The following is a 21,023-nucleotide window of genomic DNA, read 5'->3' as shown; positions in this document are numbered from 1 at the left end:
GAATATCATGGACAACAACTGGAATATCTTACGGGCTAATGAATATCTTAGACAAACATTGGGTGACCGATGTCAGTTTTCTTATGGAAGGGGTAGAACATTGGGTTCTCTTTTCTCACATTATAAACATCATGATAGTGGGGGAGCCAAATACAAACAGCTGACTATCAGTGGTAATGAATTGGTGGGCACATTTCCATGTGGGCACTGCATATCCTGTAATCAGGTCAATAAAACCAAACAATTTAGCAGTGCCAATACAAGCAAAGTGTATGATTTAATAATTTTTGGAAACTGCTCTAGTAGCTGGGTAATCTACTTAGCCACATGTCATTGTTCATCATTTTATGTAGGTAAGACCTCACATTCTTTAAGGATTAGGATTGGTGAACATAGAAGTAATATCAGAAACAAAAAAACTACTAATGCCTTGTATCAACACACACTTATACATCCTTCAGCCAATTTTATGTTTACTATCATCGATCGAATAGTGGGAGACAGAAGTCACCAACAAGGTTGGGAAAATACACTTACGGTTGAAAATATTGGATCATCCATTTGGGGGCCTTATTTTCTCCAGGTCTTAATGACCATTTATGAATTATAATTCATTTATGTTGTTGTCCTATCGGTATACAATACTTTTGGCCCATGGATGTTTTCCATATATATATTTGTATATGGCATCTATATTTTTACTTATATTACATTTATACTATTTATATGGTTGTTGGCATTTTTTCCCATAACTACAGAGTTTGATATTATGGATAATAGGTGCCAAATAGTCATTCATTAACACTCTACATCATACAATATATTTATCTACTATAGGCTTTGTCCTGTTTGTATGTGGAAGTTTTCTCTATTGTCCATATTGTTGTAGACGTCCACTATATGCGTGTGTATATATGTGTATACATTTATATGCACACATAAATATGTATATATGTATGTGTGTATACATATATATGGTGATACATGTTTATATACTCAGGTGAGGAACAATTTCATATATTATAATGTTGTTTAGAGTCTCATTTTATGTGACTTGCTGCTTCATGGCAATACAGCAAGTAATATTTAAGCCCCAACGATAGTTAAATGATAGATATGTTAGGCTGAAATCAGCACTACAACAACCAATAGGATTGGTGGAATTTTCATGTGTTTTATATATAATGAGTGCTTTATACACTTGTGGTTCAGTTAATTCACTTCACTGATGAAGGCTTGAGGCCGAAACCGGTTTGAATCACAATACTGGTGTTATTTTGGGCATTTTTATGTCCTTGTTCGATATGGAATAAAGCTTTGGAACTACCTTGCTGGCCGTTGTTTTTTTTGTCATGTTTGGTTGGCCGTGCAAGCTCTACGTGAGGGGTATGATGTTCGTGAGATGGCAATAAGGCAGACTTTTCGAAGTTGATCGTAATGCCTAATTGATGACAGAGTGTCAGAGTGTATTGTGTTGCCTGAGTCAGTTGATGCCTGGTGGTAGTGGTGAGGAGCCAATCGTCTAAGTATGGAAACACCTGGAATCCTAGATGCCTCAGGTGAGCCATGTCCACTGCCATACATTTGTTGAACACTCTGGGGGCTGAAGTAAGACCAAAGGGCAGGGCTCGAAACTGGTAATGATTGGCTCCCAGCCGGAAGTGCAGATGATCTTTGGAGCATCTGTCCATCTTTATGTGATAGTATGCGTCCTTGAGATCTATGGAGCACATCCAATCGCCTTTCCCTAAAAAGGGAAGAATGGACTGAAGCGTGACCATTAGGAACTTTTCTTTCTTTACAAAGTTATTGAGTCTGTTGAGGTCCAAGATAGATCTCCAGTCTCCTGTTTTCTTTTGTACCAAAAAGAATCTTGAGCAAGTTCCAAATCCGACTTGGTCTGCTGGGACTGGTTGGATAACTCTTTTCTCTAGCTATCTGTGGACCTCTACGATTGCTTGTTCCCTGAGATTGGGTGGAACATCTGAGAGTTTTTTGATAGGAATGGGTGGGGTAAAGAACGGTATGAAATATCCTCTGGTAATGATGCTTTGTACCCAAGTATCCAATGTTATGTTTAGCCAGGCTTCTGGGTACAAAGACAAGTGACCCCCGACTGCCTCCAGGGGCACTGGTAGGACTGACCAGAGAAATGACCCCTGTCACCCTGTTGCTGCGGACCTCTTCTGCCACGGGGTGGCGTCTTCTGTTATAACCCCCTCCTCTGCCTCTAGAGGGGGTTTCGCCACACGTGTCCTGAAAGTCTGCCTGAGTTTTTTGGAACCACATTTCCCCCCCCTAGGGCCCTTGGGGTAGGGCCGAGTAGGAGTGGAAAAATGGACCCCAATGGCAGATAAAATCTTGCCTTCCTGTTCACACCTGGGTTAAAGTTTCCTTTACTTTGGGCCCAAACAGCGATGAGCCATCAAATGGGGTATTAATAAAGGAATACTTGAAGGGTTCCGCAAAGGAACAGAGATGCATCCAAGCTTGCTGCTAAGAGCAATGTCCGAACTAGTGGCTCTACTCAAACCATCAACTGTATAGGATATGAGACGCATGGACGGGTTCACTACTGAGTTTAGGGTAGTGAGCTGGGCGTTGACTTTGTCGGCCACTCCTGCAGCTACTGTACCCTGGAGAGTATCTCCTAGCTCTTTCAGGAGATCTCTTTGTAGTCTTGTAAAATGGGTCAAGTAGTTCAGTGATCACAGAGAAAAAGTCGCTGAACTAAGCATGCACTTCCCATATCTATCCATAACCCTAGAATCACTGTTAGGGGGATGGATAGAAGAGGATGTCTCAGATACTTCCTTTTTGGTGGCTGCAGACACCACCATGGCATCCACAGGCACTCCTTTTGTCAAAAATGGCTTATCTACTGGAGCAGATATGAATTTGTTGGGTCTACGAGGGACAGGTTCCATGGCCTCCAGTGACTCCCACACCTTATGAGAGATCAGTTCCATGAGCTCGTCATAAGGCAGAGACACCCAAGAAGTGGAAGGTTGAGACCCAAAAGCCTTCAAGAGCACAGACTCATCCTCATTAGGGGTCTTGGACTGCCAATCGCCCCTCTGACTAAGGATCTCTAGTATCTCTGCAAAAGAGATATCCTCAGAGGGGGATCGAGGGGACCCTTTTGACTCATCTAAGTCCATGTCAGATGTCAAAGACTCCTGTAAGAGTCTAAGTGCCTTCTCTTGCACAGTCTCTTCCTGGGCACCTCCTCAGTGGGAGGATCTGGGGAGGTCTAAGAAGAGCAGGGGATACCCTGTGGGGGTACTTGAGGCTTGGGGTCTCTATGCTTAGAGGGGTTGGTAGATGCAGACGTAGACACAGGAGCTTGAGGGGAGAGGGAAAGCTGAACCAATGCTGACTTTGTCTTTGGAGACAAAACTCTTCTCATAGTATCAAAGGCACAACGGCTCCGATGAGAAGGAGTGGACAGATCCGAGAGCACCGTCCGATCCTCCCACACCGAAACCCTGGGCTCTGAGCTTGAGGTAGGAGCCAAGCTCATCCAAGCCGAAGCCCCGAGAGGAAGAGTCGGCAACGACAAGTCGGTGCGACTATCCTCCCTGAACCCGACGGGAGAGCATTGGCTCCGAGAGCCCTCGGTCGGTGCCGAGGACATCCGAGTAGATGGAGCCGATAACCCTGGTGTGGGTATCGGCTCCAAGGGTTTGACCACCATCGGTTCAACTTCCTTTGGCTCCGAGAGTCCAGTATGGCTCGGAGGAGGAGTAGACAAGTCCGGTTCCATGATCTTCGGCACCAACGTGCTGGTCGGGGCCGACAACAATTTGGCAAGTCCTGGTGCCTGTAAAAGCTTCTGCACTAGCCAATCCATGTCCAAATCTGAAAGGCTGATTGAGGACTTAGCTGAGTGCACCGAAGGTGCTGACTGGAGCAGTGGTGAAGAAGAAACTTCAGAGACCGGCTCCAATACTGAGAGCTGGCTCCGAATCAAAGGTACACTCGGTTCCGATGACTATGGAACCGATGACACTCCTTCTGAAACTTTAGCCTTTTTGGAGACCTTATCTGATGACTTGGATTTTGAGGATTTGGAGGACATACTAGCACCTTCATGGCTACTCAAAACTTCCGAAAAAGATTGCTGTAGCAATCCCGTCTATAAGTTTCCTCCTTCTCTCCAAGAGGACTCTTGAAGAGAAGGAGTGACAAATGCTACATGTGTCTTGGAGGTGCTTGGCCCCCAGGCAGTAGACACATTGAATGTGTCTATCAGTGAAGGACATTTTCTGCCCACAATCTGGGCATTTTTTGAATCCCGATTTGGGATGGGATCTCTCCTTATCATCTGACATACTGAAGAGTAAAACAGTAAATAGATTCACAAACAACTAAGCCCAAACCGGGCACTATCCACAAAAGTATTTTATATATATATATATATATATATATATATATATATATATATATATATATATATATATATATATATATATATATCTACATATATACATATACACATATATATATATATATATATATATATATATATATATATATATATATAAATATAATACAAATATGGGGCTAAGAGGCCCACAGAAAAAGCCTAACTACTAAAGGGATTAATAGTAGGAAAAGGGGGCTAAAGGCCCACACAAACTAAGAAGCCAACAAGACCCTAATTCTTAAACTATTTAAACTATCTAAACTATCTAAACTATCTAAATATATTAGAACTAACACACACTAGATATATATATATAACAAAAAGAAAACTTTTTAAAGACTTGCTGTTGATTTGTTTCTAAAATGGTCCGAGCTAGCTGGATCACCGAGATCTCTCTTGCCGTGGCAAACTAGATCTGAGGTAATTCCAGCAGTGCATTGTGGGATAAGGGGCTGGTCTCGACCTACTGGCAAACCTTGAGCTTGCTATTGGCTGTGTCAGAGCCGAGGATCGGCTCCGAACCCATCAGTGAGAAAAAACAGCGAGATTTAACAACTTCACATTTATTGTTTTGCATTTTATATAAATTTTCAGCTTGATTCAGTGTACCTTTTTACTCCTTGAAGGCTTTTCAGCCAAGACGTCAGAGTATTCAGTGCTTCTATTAAATTTATTTTGGTTTTCTGGTCGTTGTATTTTCTTTGTTGCTTTTTCGTTCTTTTTGTTATATTATTTGGATTTCCTTGGACTACCTGGTCTATGCAGGAAGCAAATTGTCAGGTACAGATATCACTCCCAAAATCACTTACTTTTATGGGAACAGCTCTTTATGCATCAAAATTGTTAGGAATGTCTTTCAAGACGCTACAATTTCCATTTGCAAATATGCTTGTACCAAAGCAGATTTTATGAACTTCTCCCCCATCGGGGATATGACGACATTCTCATTTCTGATAGGAAATGCGTTGCCTTTAATACTGGGTTAACAGTGAGTCTGAACTTTGTGCACATGCAATTGTCCATTTCTATTCTGCTTTTAAGCATTGGCACCCTTGGTGTATCCATTTCATTCAACTTCACTTTAAACAGCAACCTAGCATATTCCATATTCGGCAGGTCCATTTTTATCTTAGGGTTAAGAATAACATGCTGAACTATGACCTTCTGTAATTTCAGACAAGCATCTCCTTCCTTCCAGTTATATTTTACCGTCCATTTAATAGTGTCTTATTAGTAATACATTTCCCAGTATTCCTGGCTGCTACCTGCACATTTTAATACAATATCAATTCAGTTTTTCCTATACACTCTATGCCAAACATTTCTGATTTTTTGTGACACTCCTGACTCAATCAGTGCTGTGTGAAAGAAGTATTTCAAACTCAAATATATATAAACTCTAGACAGATAAGTTCCTGAATCCAGTTTCATTCTAAGCACTTCATTCCTTCCATTTCTGAAATTATGCAAATAATTCCTCAGTTTATTTCATGCTATACAGCTGTAAGCACATCAAGTCATAAACTCAAACACCCTGGATCAACTGGACAACACCCCCACCAGAGGTCACAGCATATTGGACCTGGTCATCACCAACATGAGCGACTGGTGTTCCACACCAGAGATCAACCCCTCGCTGGTTAGATCTGACCATAAACTAATCACTCTGGAGATCCACATTCCACCACCGCCCCTGGTCAAAGAAACCACCGTCAAAAACTTTTCAAAAGCAAACTTCATGTTACTTAAGACCGAGGTGGGAAGTTTCAAAGCCCCCATGCTAAAGGATAACGCTGTCCAAGCTGCAAAATCCTTTACTAATGCATTCTACAGGCACCTACAAGAATGCATGGATTGTGCTATCCCAAACAAAACCAAGACTCACTCCTCCAAGAAAAGGAAACCAGTCTGGTGGACCCCTGCCATAAACATGCTATAGGTTTATAGATTAGTACTAAGCTTAACTGCCCCTGCGAGCCATTTTAAGCCTAGCCATTTATCCCCTGTGAGACTCAAACCCTGTACCTTGTGTTTGTAAGGCAAACACCTTAACCATTAGGCCACCCTCCCATCCTATACAACAGAAGGAGGAAACTAGTACAGAAAAGAGTAAAATCCCAAGAAGGGAAGACATCCCTGATCAGTATCAGCAAGAAAGTATGTTCCCTCATAAAAATCATCCAAGGCTAGCTTCGAAAGAAAAATTGCCATGAATTCCAAAGATAACCACAAGGTATTCTTTAGCTATGTAAAGAATCTAAGTGGCAATTCTCAGATCTTGGAGTTAGTGCAGAATGGCACAAAATAAACTGAACCGACCGATATAGCCAACATCCTGGTAGACAGGTTCAGTGCAAACTTCACCCCCCTCTCACCCCCAACAAGGCCCATAACTATACCAGAAGCATGTAGTGCCCCTGAAATCACAGACACTCAGGTTAAAACAGCCCTCTCCAAAGCCAAAAACACAGCATCAATGGGACCGGACGGTGTCCCAGGCTGTGTCCTACACAAGCTCAAAGATGAACTAACCCCTCACCTAAACACACTGTTTAAACTCAGCCTCTCCACAGGCTACGTGCCCACAGAGTGGTGCACAGCAATGGTTATTCCACTCCACAAAGATGGAGCCACAAGAGATCCCAGGAACTATTGCCCTATAAGCCTGACTAGCTTGGTCTGCAAAGCTATGGAGTGCATCATCATGGATCTCATTAACAGAGACACTGAAAACCTCCAAACAATGGACCCTACCCAGTTTGGCTTTGTTAAGGGCAGATCATGCCTCCTAAATCTGGTGGACTTCTTTGAGACAGTTACCATGGCTATAGACATGGGAAAGGTGGTCCACACAGCCTACCTTGACCTTGCAAAGGCCTTCGACACCATTCCCTACTCAGGTATTATAGACAAGCTCAGCAGCCTGAACATAAACCCCTACGTCATGAGATGGGTTGCCAACTGGCTCATGGACAGAACCCACATGGTAAGAGTTGCGGGAGCTAGGTCTGACTCTAAACCAGTTACAAGTGGCATTCCCCAGGGCTCAGTCATAGGATCCCTCCTGTTTGGCATATACCTCTCAGAGGCATAGGCAAGCACAGGAGGACTATGGCTGACCAAGTTCCCAGACGACTGCAAACTAAGGACTAGAACTGACTCTCTGGCTGACACAGACATCCTCCAAAAGGGTCTCACTGAGACAGATACCTGGTGTCAAAACCATGGCATCAAGCTAAATGCCAAAAAGTGCATAGTCATCCCCTTTGGAAAAAACAAAGTACCCACAAGCTACCACATAGGTGGTAACCACCTAAATATGGAAGACATAATAAGGGATCTGGAGACCCAAGTAGATAGTAACCTCTCCTTTGATAATCACATTGCCAAAGTGGTTAGAAAATCATTCTATGTGGCCCACCTAATCACAAAAGGGTTTGCATCCAGATCGAAAGAGGTCATTGGGTCCCTCTGTGCATCACTCATCAGACCCATCATAGAGTACAATGCCCCATTTGGGATGTACCTTACAAGACACCTGCAACAATTGGAAATACCACAGAAGTACCTCGCCAAGAGGATCACCGGCCTCGACTGAAGAAACTCCAGCTGTACTCGGTTGCATACCGCCTACTCAGAGGTGATCTCTGCCTGACTTACAAGGCCATGTCCAACCCAGAAATGATGGACATGCTCCACCTAAAGAAAACCATATCCCCTTGAGCCACGTGCTCCAGGGATCTAAACCTCACCACAACAATAAATAGGACGTGCTGGAGGGATAGATTCCTGTCCCAGAGACTTCCCATGCTCTGGAACAAGATTCCAATCTACATTAGGCAGAGCTCCTCGCTAACCCTCTTCAAGAGAAACCTAGACGAGTGGATGGGAAACAGAAAGTTTACCTCAGGGATTACTTCAATGGCTCTGCTGGCCAGAAGCACAGGGAACTAATCTAAGAGGGCGGCAAAAGCCAACACATTCCGGCTAGGCTTATAAATGCCTTCTGGCAGATAGCCTAGTACCTACCTATGAACCTATGAACCTATAACACTTATCACCTATGTCTGCTTCAACTGTAACTGCTCACTCAGCACTTACTGAAGCCATCATTTTTCACATACATTTTAAACTCTGCCTGTCATTTGACACTGAGTGTTACCATTCAGTGTCTACCCTTTTTCTACTTGCAATCACTATGGCTCTCCTTATAGCATTCTCTTTTTATTTAAACTGACAATTATCAACTTTATACAAAATTCTGCTGCTTTGAAACAATGCTTATTTTGAAAGAAGATTATCAGTCACTTTTTTAACAACATACACTTTATCATGTCTGGGTCTAATTCCAAGATTCCTTTGCCTGTTATTTCATTAGATCCTACTATGCATAAGCAGGGATGTCCTTAGCTGAACAAGAATCCTAGTTGAACGGCTCTATGGTGCATCTCTGCTGCCCACTGCCCCGCTTGCACATCACCCAATGCTCACCTGTACTAATGGTTTGCCCCCATCATCCTTGCTTACCTATACCATCCAGATATGTTTCTTCCCTTTCTCACAGTTTGTCTTACACTTCCGTTTCTTTCTGCGTTCATTCAACGTATCCCAACTAAGCAGGTCTGGACTCTGATAACTGTGAAGAAAGGAACTGAATTAAGCTGGGGGTCTAGGGGTCAATAGGTCCCGGAAGCTCTGGGGGTTCTAGATGCCGTGAGGTACATGTTACAGCTTTTTTAATAACCTTTTTATCTAGTGATGGCCTGAACAATAATCTTTATTTAAAGGAATTCAATCTTACTGTGCAACCTTGCTTTTTTTCATCTTTTCAGCACACCCTAACTGAATACGATTGCATTGTAATGACTGTAAGGAAATAACTTAAGCTGAGGAATACTCAAAGATACAACAGAAGTACTAGTTGCCCTGAGGTACATTTCAGAGATGTTTTTAAACAACCTTTTTGATCCAATGATGGCCTTATCAAAAATCACAATTAAGGAAAGAAAGTCAGTCGACTGATTTTTCCCTGCATTCCTGAATCCTTTCAACCGACCCTAACCATGACTACACTGTGATAACTGTATTAATCCAAGAGTTTGCGTGCCATTATGCCTCCAGAATCCATGGGGTTCTAGATGCTCTAAGGTGCATTTTAGAGCATTTTTCCAACCTTTTGACCCAATGATGGTATGCACAAAAATGGTGAGCAAGGAAAGAAATTCAGTCTTACTTTTTATTTCAAGGAAGAACTAATTTGTAGCCAAGGTGTCTTAATACTCAAACCTGACAAAATACCACTTAACAACAAACCTAGAAGTCAAGTATCTACGTCCCTACTACCACTCAAAAAGATAGTAACTTTTATCACTTTCTGTGTATCTCCCTCTGGTGTCCGAATGGAATGAAAGCAGAAGCAAATGTATCCACTGACATATTTTTTGAGTTGCTGTTGTGGTACCTTATATAAGCAGCATATATAAGCCAGATGTTAAAATGTACAAAACTTTTAATAAGCCAGGTGAAAGCACTTGGTTTATTATTGGTGTGTCGTGACTTATTAAAAGTTTTGTACATTTTAACATCTGGCTTCGGGTCCTGTGCTTTGGGATTTATCTTTTGATTTGCTTTGTTAGTTGATTTGGTTCTGTTGAAACTATCTGTTATTATTTACTGGCTTCAATCTTCAAGGTTTTTCTAGAAAACCACATTTATTATGAGGAACAGAGCAAAAACAATAGGCAAAAATCTGGAGTTAGGGGGGATACGAGTCAGCCACAGAACACACATTTCACATAGCTTCAACATCTTAGCACTATCAGGGACAAAGGAAAACAATGAGTGGACAAAGGCCCAAAATCAGGGACAGATTTAAACTATTGCTCTTAATGTTTTGCTACAGTAATGGAGTTTGTATTAGCATTCATTTTCTGAATGATACGAAGTTTGAAACTTGTCTGTCATTTAGTACATGCATTCCTTGAAAGCAACATGCTTTACTTTGAAAAAGAACAGAAATATAAGATAAACCAAGGACATTCTGCCTAACTAAGGAATCGATCTATTACCTACTGCACAGAAGTCTGCATTACTTTTAAGCAGTCCACTGCCCAAAATATATAGTTGCCGGCCAGGAAAAGAAAAAGGTACTGCTGCTAATATTCAGTGTACCTAGATTCATACCTCGACTGCAAAGTTCACTTAATCGTCTGCTCTTTAGGTTGCCATTTCCTTCAGTATGAACTTCAAAAATTCTGGTCTTTTGGCTGTGACTCCAACCAAGAGGAGGAATTGTTGTATAGCCCATGAACTGAAAGCTTGGAAATCACAACACTTGAGCAACACTTCTCTTTCATATAGCCCTGGTTAGCTGCAATAGCATTTGTTTCCTTACTCTCTAAGGAAAAAGTACAGAAAAAAACAGAAACATACTCCTGGTTAAATGGTACTCTAGAAAGCTGCCTATTTTGCCTACTCATAAGGCCGGGTATGTGCTTCAGGCTTGTGTCAAATGCTCCTTTGAAAACAAGTCTTCCATATTTTCAGAACATATATAGTGTACTCATTTCAGTATTAATACATGTTTGAGCCCCTCTCTAAACAGGCAACATATGTACAGTCTATACAACTCTGTTTTGCAGTTAAGAATGCTCTGTCTCACTTCGTTCCACTTATGGAATCTTAAATGCTCAGCAGTTATCAAAAATTGCAGGCTCAGATACTTCAGAAAATCTCTGCAATCTCTTTAAATTGTTTTAGATGGTTTTGTTGGAGCTACCAAACTGCCAGCATTGTACATTTTGGCACCCAATGCATTTAACAACACTACAACCCTTCTGTCATTTGTAATGTCAATTACTATGTAATATAGTTCCATGGTACCAATATCAATTACCCAAAATTTTATGGTATCACCAGACTCATTAATACATCCAAATTAATAAACCGTTTTAATTATGTCTGCAGTCTAAAAAAAGTCACACAGATTGAAATGCTGCACTGCAAAAACTCAGAGAAAACTCACTTAACATTATTTTTTTCTGGGAAGTATCATCAAGCATCTCCCTCAAAAATGGGGCCTTATTCCTCTACAGCTCTGATCACTGAATATACAAAGTATGAAGTTGCACAGACGCGAAAGGAAAAGGTAAGGAAAAAGAAAAAAAACATTTTTCCACTTGAGTCATCTGAGCTCAGAAGCAGAACACAAAAGCAAGAGCAACAGCTGGTCCACAGAAGTGTTGACAGTTTAAGACTTTGCTTAAAGAAACACAATACCTGTAAGTTCTGATAAAATAACAGAGGGTGTCTGAGCCTCTACACTTCTAGTACGTGAGGTCTTGAAGGGATTGCAATGATATACAAAAGCTAAGTTGTTAGCTGAGGTTTAGGATGAGAGCTTTAAAGTAAAGATCACAGTGGTCAGTTATGATCCATGGAAGTTTAATGGATGTAAGTATGTCTATGACAGAATCTTGATGTAAACAGCATAGTTTTGTGTGTGTGTGTGTGTGTGTGTGTGTGTGTGTGTGTGTGTGTGTGTGTGTGTGTGTGTGTGTGTGTTTGTTTCTGTCTGTGTATTGTTGATCAAAACAAGACTGAAGATTGGTGGCAATATCAAACAAAAACAGAGATCAAAATAGTTTTGCTGAATCAGCTGCACCTTGAATAATTCAGCTGATGATTTACAAAGATAGTAAATGGTCATGGAACCAACACTGAGCCTTGTAGGATATCTGTCAGGCCTAAAGGGGAGTCACAGGTAGTATTAGCTCAGCACAAAATGTGTGAAAAATAATGCAGTTTAACTGCAAAACATGCTAGTTGCTGTTTTCAATAAACCACAGACAGAAAATAAAGGTTAACAGACTAGATTACTGTATTAAAAGCCTTTGATAGGACTAGAAACAATGTAATTGTAAATTATCTTGATTGAGCTCCTCACAGAAAGTGAGTGAAAGCATAGAGAGTAGATTCAGATTTGTGACTTGGCCAAAATCCCGGTTAAAAGTGTATAGGTTAGTACCAGGCTAGTTGCCCGTGTGGGCCATTTTAAGCCTAGCTAATTTCCCTTTCAAAGGTGAGAATCAAATTTTGTACATTGTGTCTGTGAGGTAAACACCTTAACTATTATACCAACCCGCAAACCTCCACAAGTCAGAAAGATAATCAAAAATAGAGAAAACATACACTGGAGATAGATTTGTTTTTTCAAGAACTTCTCATAAAAAGGAAGATATGGTAGTTTGGTGAAAGTTACTGTCTGGAGACTTTCCTTTATATAATGGGGCAACTCTGGCCATTCTCTAGAGGGTAGGGAGATAAAGTTATCGAAACAGAAACTGGTATGGCTATTAATTCTGCACCAAGATTTAAATTATCAGAGTGATCCTGTTCAGCAGTAAGGGAAGAATGCTTTTGTTTTCTGAGAAGATTACAGAAACAACTATTTGGTACAATGGAAAATGTCTGAATGGTTCCATTTGTAAGAGATTTATCAGCATCATTTGGAGACATGTTCCACTGAAGTCAATGACACTTGACTAACATGCAGTTTGTGATGTTATTATTGCTGCATAATGATAAAAGGCTTTGACAGTTTGATTACTATCTTCTCTGAATCAAGCTGTTAAATTATTTTATCTTTAAGCTGTCATTCTACCATATTTAAAAAGCATACTTTGGTGAATCTCTATTTTACTTCATGAAGTGAATACACACATACACACACACACACACACACACACACACACACACACACACACACACACACACACACACACACACACACACACACACACACATATATATATATATATATATATATATATATATTATATATATATATATATATATATATATATATATATATATATATATATATATATATATACTAACTCCAAGAGTGCATTACAGTTGGGGGAAAGGGTAAATTTCCAACAGTGGCCAACTCCTTCCTTTCCCTGGTTAAGCAATTCATTGAAGTGAACATTTACTGACGTGAGCGTTCAATGTATTTTGTTCGATAAACAAACGTTTTTATGGCATTATCTTTTGATGAAGTAATATAGACCCCATGTCCCACAGTGACTGGGCCTAGTATTGAAATTTGGGTCACCTGAGATTTGTTTTACTGCTGTAATGGATCCAACTCTCTGTGCCCAGGAGCAGCCATTGTTCTTATTCTAATTAACTGTGAACATGATTCTTTATTCAGAAATAAATATTATCAACAAAGAAATAAAAGTAATTTGACTGGAGTGGAATATACACTCCAGAGCTTCACTGTTGTATATTAATCTTAAACAGAAAATAAAAAAGCACTTGCATAAATTGGAAAAAAGCATTGTATGGAAATAACTCCTGATACATACCACTTCCTTTGTAATGTTGTTGACAACATTTGCGTCTTGTAAATTAAATACATATTTATCAGCAGGAGAGCTAGCAAGGTTACGGAGCTTTAGTGCATTGTTTTGTTGAGTAGCTATAGTAGACATTCCCACTGTAAAAAAGTTGATTCCATGGTTCTTAGCATCATTTATAGCTGCAAAAATATCTGGGTTTCTTGGGTGGTCTACACCATCTGTCAAAAGTACAGCAACTCTGACACTGTGAGGACTTGCCTCTTTTACATACAGCTGGGTTAAGTTAGTTATGGCATATGTTGTGTAGGTGCCATGCCCAATAATGGAAACTGATGCAACACGTGATTTGAAAGTTTCAGGCCCAGTCCATTCTCGAAAGTTCTGCACTAAGTCAACTTTACTGCTGTACTGCAGTAAGGCTATCCTCCAACTGATCCTGTTTCCTGCAGCCATAGTGAGTGACTGCATTTTATCCACAATGTCCAACACAAATTTTTTTTCTCGTTCATGATAGTTTTTAGCACTTTCTGAACTATCGAGCAAGAAAGTCATTTCAAGAGTGCAGTCTTCATCTGTAAACAATTAATCAAAAAAATATAATTTAGTAATTACAAGTCAGTTAGGAATGAATGCAGTTTACTTAATTATAGAGAACTATAGAGATTGCATTTGAGTGTGCATTTCCTTTTCCACATTATACACACTGGATAAAAAACAACTCAAAGCACTACAACTTCAGGTAGAAGCAAATGAAATATAAGTTTGGTCTAAGCACAGAATACTAACAAAGTAAGAATGATGAATTACATTACTATAGTGTCAGATCATTTCATTAAGACAACTTCAGAAGCAAACACTCTAGGGTACCCTCAAATTTATTTCTCCAAGCTGTGGCAACCTGAAATTGTGCATATTAGTTTCAAGGGCGTCTGGATGATATAGGGAGGTGCCACCCCCCAAAAAAAAATTTAGTCTTACTGGGTATTTTCTATATAACTGTTTCTTTTGATGAAACAGGATTTTGGTGACTTATGGACATTCAGATATGCAGTAGATGGTTCTGATTGCATTTCTGACTCATATTCAATTGCAATATACAAGACTTGTTTCAAAGCAACATCAGCGCTCAGCCAGATTACCATAGTTATTTGCATACCATTCTATAGCATTATAGCAGAGCGTGGTGGTACACAGATTAGTAGAACTGCTGCCTCCTCAAAGCATGTCGTTTTTAGTTTGGTTTTCAGCTGAGGTACCTTCTGTGTGAAGTCTGCATTTCTTCCCTGTATCTATATGGATTTTTTATCAGGTGCTCCAATTTGCCTCCCACATCCCAACACAATGATAGATGAATTAGTGACCTAAAATTACAAACAGGTGTGTGCTTGCCATCTATGAGTGAGTTTCTGTCTTCCAACAGACTAGTATCTCACTCAGAATTAGTTTCTCTGATGTATTCCTATTGAATGCTAAGAAATGCTCTGGCTCTCAGATCTCCTGAGGTGGATATAGTGCCTCCTCAGGATGAATGCATGAATGATTAAACCAAGAAAGAAAGAAGGACATTAAATAAAGAGAAAAGAAAAATACCTCAGGGTATATCTGGCAGCTATTTTCAGCTTTACCCTTTGATTTTTTACAGGATCAATGGCTTTTTACACAGCTTTATGGTTAGGCAGGATGTTTAATCACTAAAAACACATCATGAAAGCAAGAAATGTTGCAATTGTTTTTCTTTTTTCATTTAGCTGTCCCCAATACTAGTAGTTAAAAGTGACTTAACCTTGATGCCAGTCATATTCCTACAACTGCTCAGGGATGGAGAGCCATCAGTCATGGTCAGAAAAGCTTACTGTTATGTATCAGCAGTAAAAGTGTGTTATCATCTTATAGTACTGTATGCAAGGATCATAACGTTAAACCAAAGCAGTCACATTAGTAAATATCTTAAAAGTTCACTAACATTAAACAGTTTTGAAATAATTCTTAGAAATCAAGTGCAACATCTGCAAAGCATGCTAAAGCAGGGCTGCAATTTTCTTAAACTAGATGCAATGTTGTCTATTTTCATCCAGTTCAACATTTGGGTTGTCAGATCCAAACAGATCCACCCTCAGCACTTTCTTCTAGACCTCTAAATCTAAGGCTCTGACTCATCCCCTACCCACAATTCCCTTCTCTCCACTAAGTTACCTCAGATCTTATTTGCCATCTGAATCTTTCAGATGTGTCCGAGAACTCTTCATTTTACAATGAGTGAAAGTGCTATTTTTCTGTGATGATAAATATTTCTGACTCCTCTCTTCCCTTTCAGGGATACTTACATTAGTCAATAAATAATATACTTGTGTGATATAGTCTTTAGATGTTTTTAGGATATTTGTAGGATAATAGTATCAAGTTAGCTGTTATTTTTTTTTCTGTGACTTTCCTGAATAATGTTTTTTGTACTATTTATTAGATATAAGGTTATAGGTGTGATTTTCTCTTAGGATCAGGCATAATGTGTGTTAAGTATTACGATTTATTGTGTTTGTTACAAATTTTCTGATGTCAGACAAACCTCACAGTTTTAAAAAGTGTTTGACTTGCACACAAAATCCCTCCTCAAGACCCACACTCTCTTTGTGTGTATTGTTTAGGTGCTGCCCACCTTCAAGCTGAATGTGACATTTGTGCTGCTTTTTAGGTCCAGGACTATCCAAGGAAGGAAAGAAAAACTTATTTTAAAATGATTTCTTTCCCCTCAGATAGGGTCTTCATCTTCTGCCTCTGTAGCTATGTCTTCTGCTACTAGGCCTGCTTCAGCTTCCCAAAGCAGTAAAACAGAAAAAAAGGAAAGAGATACATCTAAGGGGAAAAGTCTACAGAGAAAAGGTCTGAAGAGAAAAAGTTGTAGAAAAGAAATCTGAGAAATCAAGGAAAGGGTCCCCAGATCCAAATGATCCTTTGAGTCGGCATTGAAAACACCAAGGCAGTTGGATCCACTAGCTAGTCAGAACCAAAGTTTCTCTCATCGAGCTTCACCAGATCCAGTGAGCCCTCAGATCCATCCTCCTATCTTTCAAGAGAGATGATTCTCCAAGCTTTCTTTGACAGCATCATCATCATGAAGGTTGATTCAATCCACCAGAAGTCTTACTAAAATGGACATCGACCATATGATGATGAAATTCTCAAGGATACAGTTCCAACTGGAAGTCTTCCTGGCACCATCCCCTAGGGAAGTTCTGGGTAGATGTCTATTGACTCCCTCATCCTTTTCTCTGGTATTAATTCATTCTTCAGATCTGGTTCCCATGTTTCTTAGCCACTCTGGCACACATCACTTGGATATGACATTTTGGGGAACTTCAGCATCAGCTACATCTCTTACTCTCTTGACTTTGATTCTTTTGGATAGAGATGAGTCTAATTGATGAAGCACTGGTGTCAGGTTTCTGGTGATGGAGTCAGCTCTGAAGTTTTTGGATCCATCTATTTCTCTCAGGGCCTCAACACTCAACAGCTAAGGTCCAAGGCCAACCTCAGAGCCAACCTCAATTGGATCGGGAAAAGTTCCTGAGTCTTTGGATGGGGGAACACTTACTTGGCTCTGATTGTGGTGCCAGCTTTTGAGGCTACTGAAAGAGCCTTGACTGGACCAAGAAGGCAGGTCTAGACTCCAAGTTTGGATCTCTCCTGACTCCCAGTGGATCCTGTGACTTAGTCCTCTCATTCTAATCAATGAGAACAATCAGTACCTATAAGGTTCATAGGTACTTGACACTCGAGTTCCCAGTCTGATTCCGAACAGTCACCAGAAGCACCACATAAACAAGTTCCTATGAAACAGCTATGCAAATAGCAGCACCTAGACTCCTCTCTCAAGTCTATCACTGAAGACACAGATTTTGATGAACGTGAAGGTTCCCCTAGATCCTCCTGGAAGATGTCACTTTTGGCGACATCCTTGAATTGATGAATCAGAGGGGGGAGTGGTCCAGCAAAACCCCTTCTCTAGACAAATCTGTGTTCCTCAAATTTGTTACTGGATTATCTGCATCCAGGTTGGTACCCCCTGTAGATTCCCATAGAGATACTTAATGGCTACAAAAGACAGAAAACACTGGACTAAAGGACCATCAGTAGTTGCCATGTTAGTAGAAGCAGCAACAACAAAGAAACTGTCTGAGGAGAATTCTTCAGTTCATCCCGCAACATGAAGCCAAGAGGGCGTTGGAGAAACTAGGGAAATGGACTTCTGCTTTGGTGACTTTTAGACTCAGAGTGCTGAATAATCTTGCACATGTGACTCATTTTCAGAGGGACTTAATGAAGACCATTTCCAAATCCATCTCAAGTAACTTACCACCAGATGTACAAAAAATTGTCTACCCTACAATCTGCTTCTAATGTGGTCATGTGCCTGCTTTCTAATGCAGCAGATGGTACAGCAAGACACAGGCACTACCATGTGTTGTGTTGTCATACCTGGATACAGCTCGGCAATTTTGTGGAAAACTTCAAGTCATCTTTTATGAATGCCCCATTCTATGGCTCCACCCTGTTTAGGCAAAAAGTTAAAGAAATACTTACCAGGAGTGAGCAGGATGGTAAGACCCGGTCTGCCATAGGAATCTGTTTTTCCCACCCCTCAAAGGTGCTATTCCAGGAACCAAAGGGTTGGTAAGAAGATGTGGTTCAGAAAATCACAAGGTTATCATCAAGACACTCCTGGAGACAGATCCCCCCCCCCCCCCCCCAAGGTAGAGAGCAAGGTATTCAGATTGACATTATCCCAGGGGCAGAGGCAGACCTTATAATCAGAGTTTTCACAGTCCCTTCACCGAGGAACCCTATCAATGTTCCTGAAGGGTTACACAACTGCCACACTCTGGAGGCAGTTAGGGGTGCTTAACCTTACACCCATAATAATATTACACTGGATTCCTGGATGATAAGGATTTTCACTAGAAAAGAGATGAAAGATTCCAAATGTTCTGTACAGTCATTTGGAATTTGCAACAGCAGAGGTTTCAAAGTTGCTAAAAGAAAGATTCATCCAATAGGCCTCCTGACCAGCTAGGATTCTGAGTCTATTCCAGGTTCTTTTTTATTTCTGAAGAATACAGGGGTCCTAAGGCCAAGTTTGGATCTCAGCTGATTGGATGTGCTCTATAGATCTTCAGGATACCTACTGTCATATAAAGATTCAGATGCAATCCATGAGATTTTTCCATTTCTGACTGTGGACTAATTGTTTTCAGGTCAGAGCACTACCTTTTGGTCTCACCACAGCCTCCCAGGTGTTCACCAAAATTATGGCAATGGTAGCAGCTCACATCTGACTGAAAGAGATCTAGGTCTTCCCACATCTAGAAGATTAGTGCCTAACTGCTACTTCTAGTGATCTACTAGTGCAACAACAGGCAGATCGACCAGGATCACAGTAAGTCAAGCTCTACATTCATTGAAGAAGTGCCATTTCTGGCATCCCAGAAGAGGTGACAGGTATCATACCTGGAGGTGCTGGCACAGGTCTTAGAGAAGTCCAGATGCAACATGGCAGGAATATACTTAGACTGTAGAAGGTGTGTTGCAACTGTGAGGGTATCTCTACAATGAGGCTTGCATTAGCCACCGCCTCTCTCATTCATAGGTATACCAGACATGTATGCTCAAGACACTGCTGCCATAGGTAGGTGTTTTATGTTTGGCTACAAAAATTCAGCTGACATTAGCATGCACACCATGGGACAAAGGGTTTGCAGGGGAACCCCTATCACAAAGTATGGCTATTTATTTGTATTCAGTAGTATCGTGACATGTATAGAGGCTGGACCAGATTAAGAGACTGACAAGAGTCACCAACCGGGGTCTGATGGTGAAACCAATACACACATCGAATTATAGTCTCAGAACATGTGTCGCTGTCCATCTCATGCATCTTTTGGCATACAACCACTGGCCAGGATGATGCTGTAGTCTCCTCCACTTACCAAACTAACTCTTCAATTTGTCATACTGCCCACCCAGTTGGGGGGGGTCAACACTGTCATTGATGTCATGGCTAGTGGTGGCCTAGCAGGGGCAGATGAGTGTAATGTGTCTGATGTGCAAGTTCTTCCTGTACAGTAGACTAGCAGTGTGATACCATGCTATCCAATGTCCTTGCAGACCCCTTTAATACATGCAGCTTTCGGCCGCAACCAACTAATATGCAGGACTGCAATGCAGACAAAATTCTTTGCTACACATGTGGAAATGGTGATGACTAGCATTGTGCATGGCTCTTGTGAGTCACTGAAAGCTGAGAGCAATGTCATGATAGATGTTTTATACCCCATGGTGGGACACATTGCTGCCATGGCCATCAGTATGATGATGTTAGCAACTGTCACTATCTGTGTCTTGCATTCCAGTGTTGCCTGTGATTAGAGGCTTATGCATACCCATTATGGATGAATAGGATACCGAATGAGAGGTTCACACTGCTGTGGCACCAAAATGAGTCAGCGATGGCACATAACAGTTTGGGAGGGACATTTGATAAGTGGTAACCATACAGGTCCCATTCAACCACTTCCAGTATATCCATGTCATCAGGGCATCAGAGTCTGTACAGCTTTCACAGCACTAGGCCCATGTTACAAAGTCCCATAATATCTCTCCCACAACACCCCATCACAGCCATCCCACTGTATGGTCCTGTAAAGGTAACCTCACCCTTGTGATTGATGAGATACCACTACTCTCCATGATTTCAATTTCCATCTACACTAACCTGTGCTCCCCCAACCACTGGTAGTGCAGACTGCTATATGTCCATGTGTCACTGGCCACATTTGCAAATGATGATGGCTGTACCACTTACCATTTCCCTTTCTATGTGATATATGAGGAGATGTCTGATGCACAATATGACTTAAGTGTGCATGCTGGGCAGCATAGCTATTAGGTAAAACTACATGGTATCATTTTGTTCTGTGTACAATACCACACTGTCACTGTGTGAATGCCTAAGCCCCACAGAAGTAGACATGGCTGCTTTGCATTTGCTGCTACATAGTATGTACAATTCCACTTAAAGGGTGTAGTGTGGATGCTGCTGGTTCCCTGCTGCCATCTTTGTCACTACTGCTGGATGTTGTGGTGGTTGTAGTGGGTTCTATTGCTGCACGGCTAGAGGATCCTGATGATACTGGCTATCTTACCTGATAACGGTGCATCATGTTGTGCAGCAA

General features: G+C 40.9%; 1 protein-coding gene across 1 annotated transcript in view; it reads right to left on the bottom strand.

Annotated features, from left to right (window-relative positions):
• The window catches only part of COL28A1 (collagen type XXVIII alpha 1 chain), a 914,882-nt gene that overhangs the window by 816,546 nt on the left and 77,313 nt on the right, over nt 1–21,023 (bottom strand). The window contains exon 3 of the mRNA XM_044075485.1: nt 13,804–14,369. Within this exon, the coding sequence (XP_043931420.1) occupies nt 13,804–14,369 (566 nt within the window). The remainder of the gene's footprint in view (nt 1–13,803; nt 14,370–21,023) is intronic.

Source organism: Protopterus annectens, chromosome 6.part1, assembly GCF_019279795.1.
Source record: "Protopterus annectens isolate FY-2018-M chromosome 6.part1, PAN1.0, whole genome shotgun sequence".
In the NCBI taxonomy this organism is placed as follows: domain Eukaryota; kingdom Metazoa; phylum Chordata; order Ceratodontiformes; family Protopteridae; genus Protopterus; species Protopterus annectens.
Note: the sequence above shows the minus strand (reverse complement) of the source record. Positions and strands in the feature narration are given on the sequence as shown.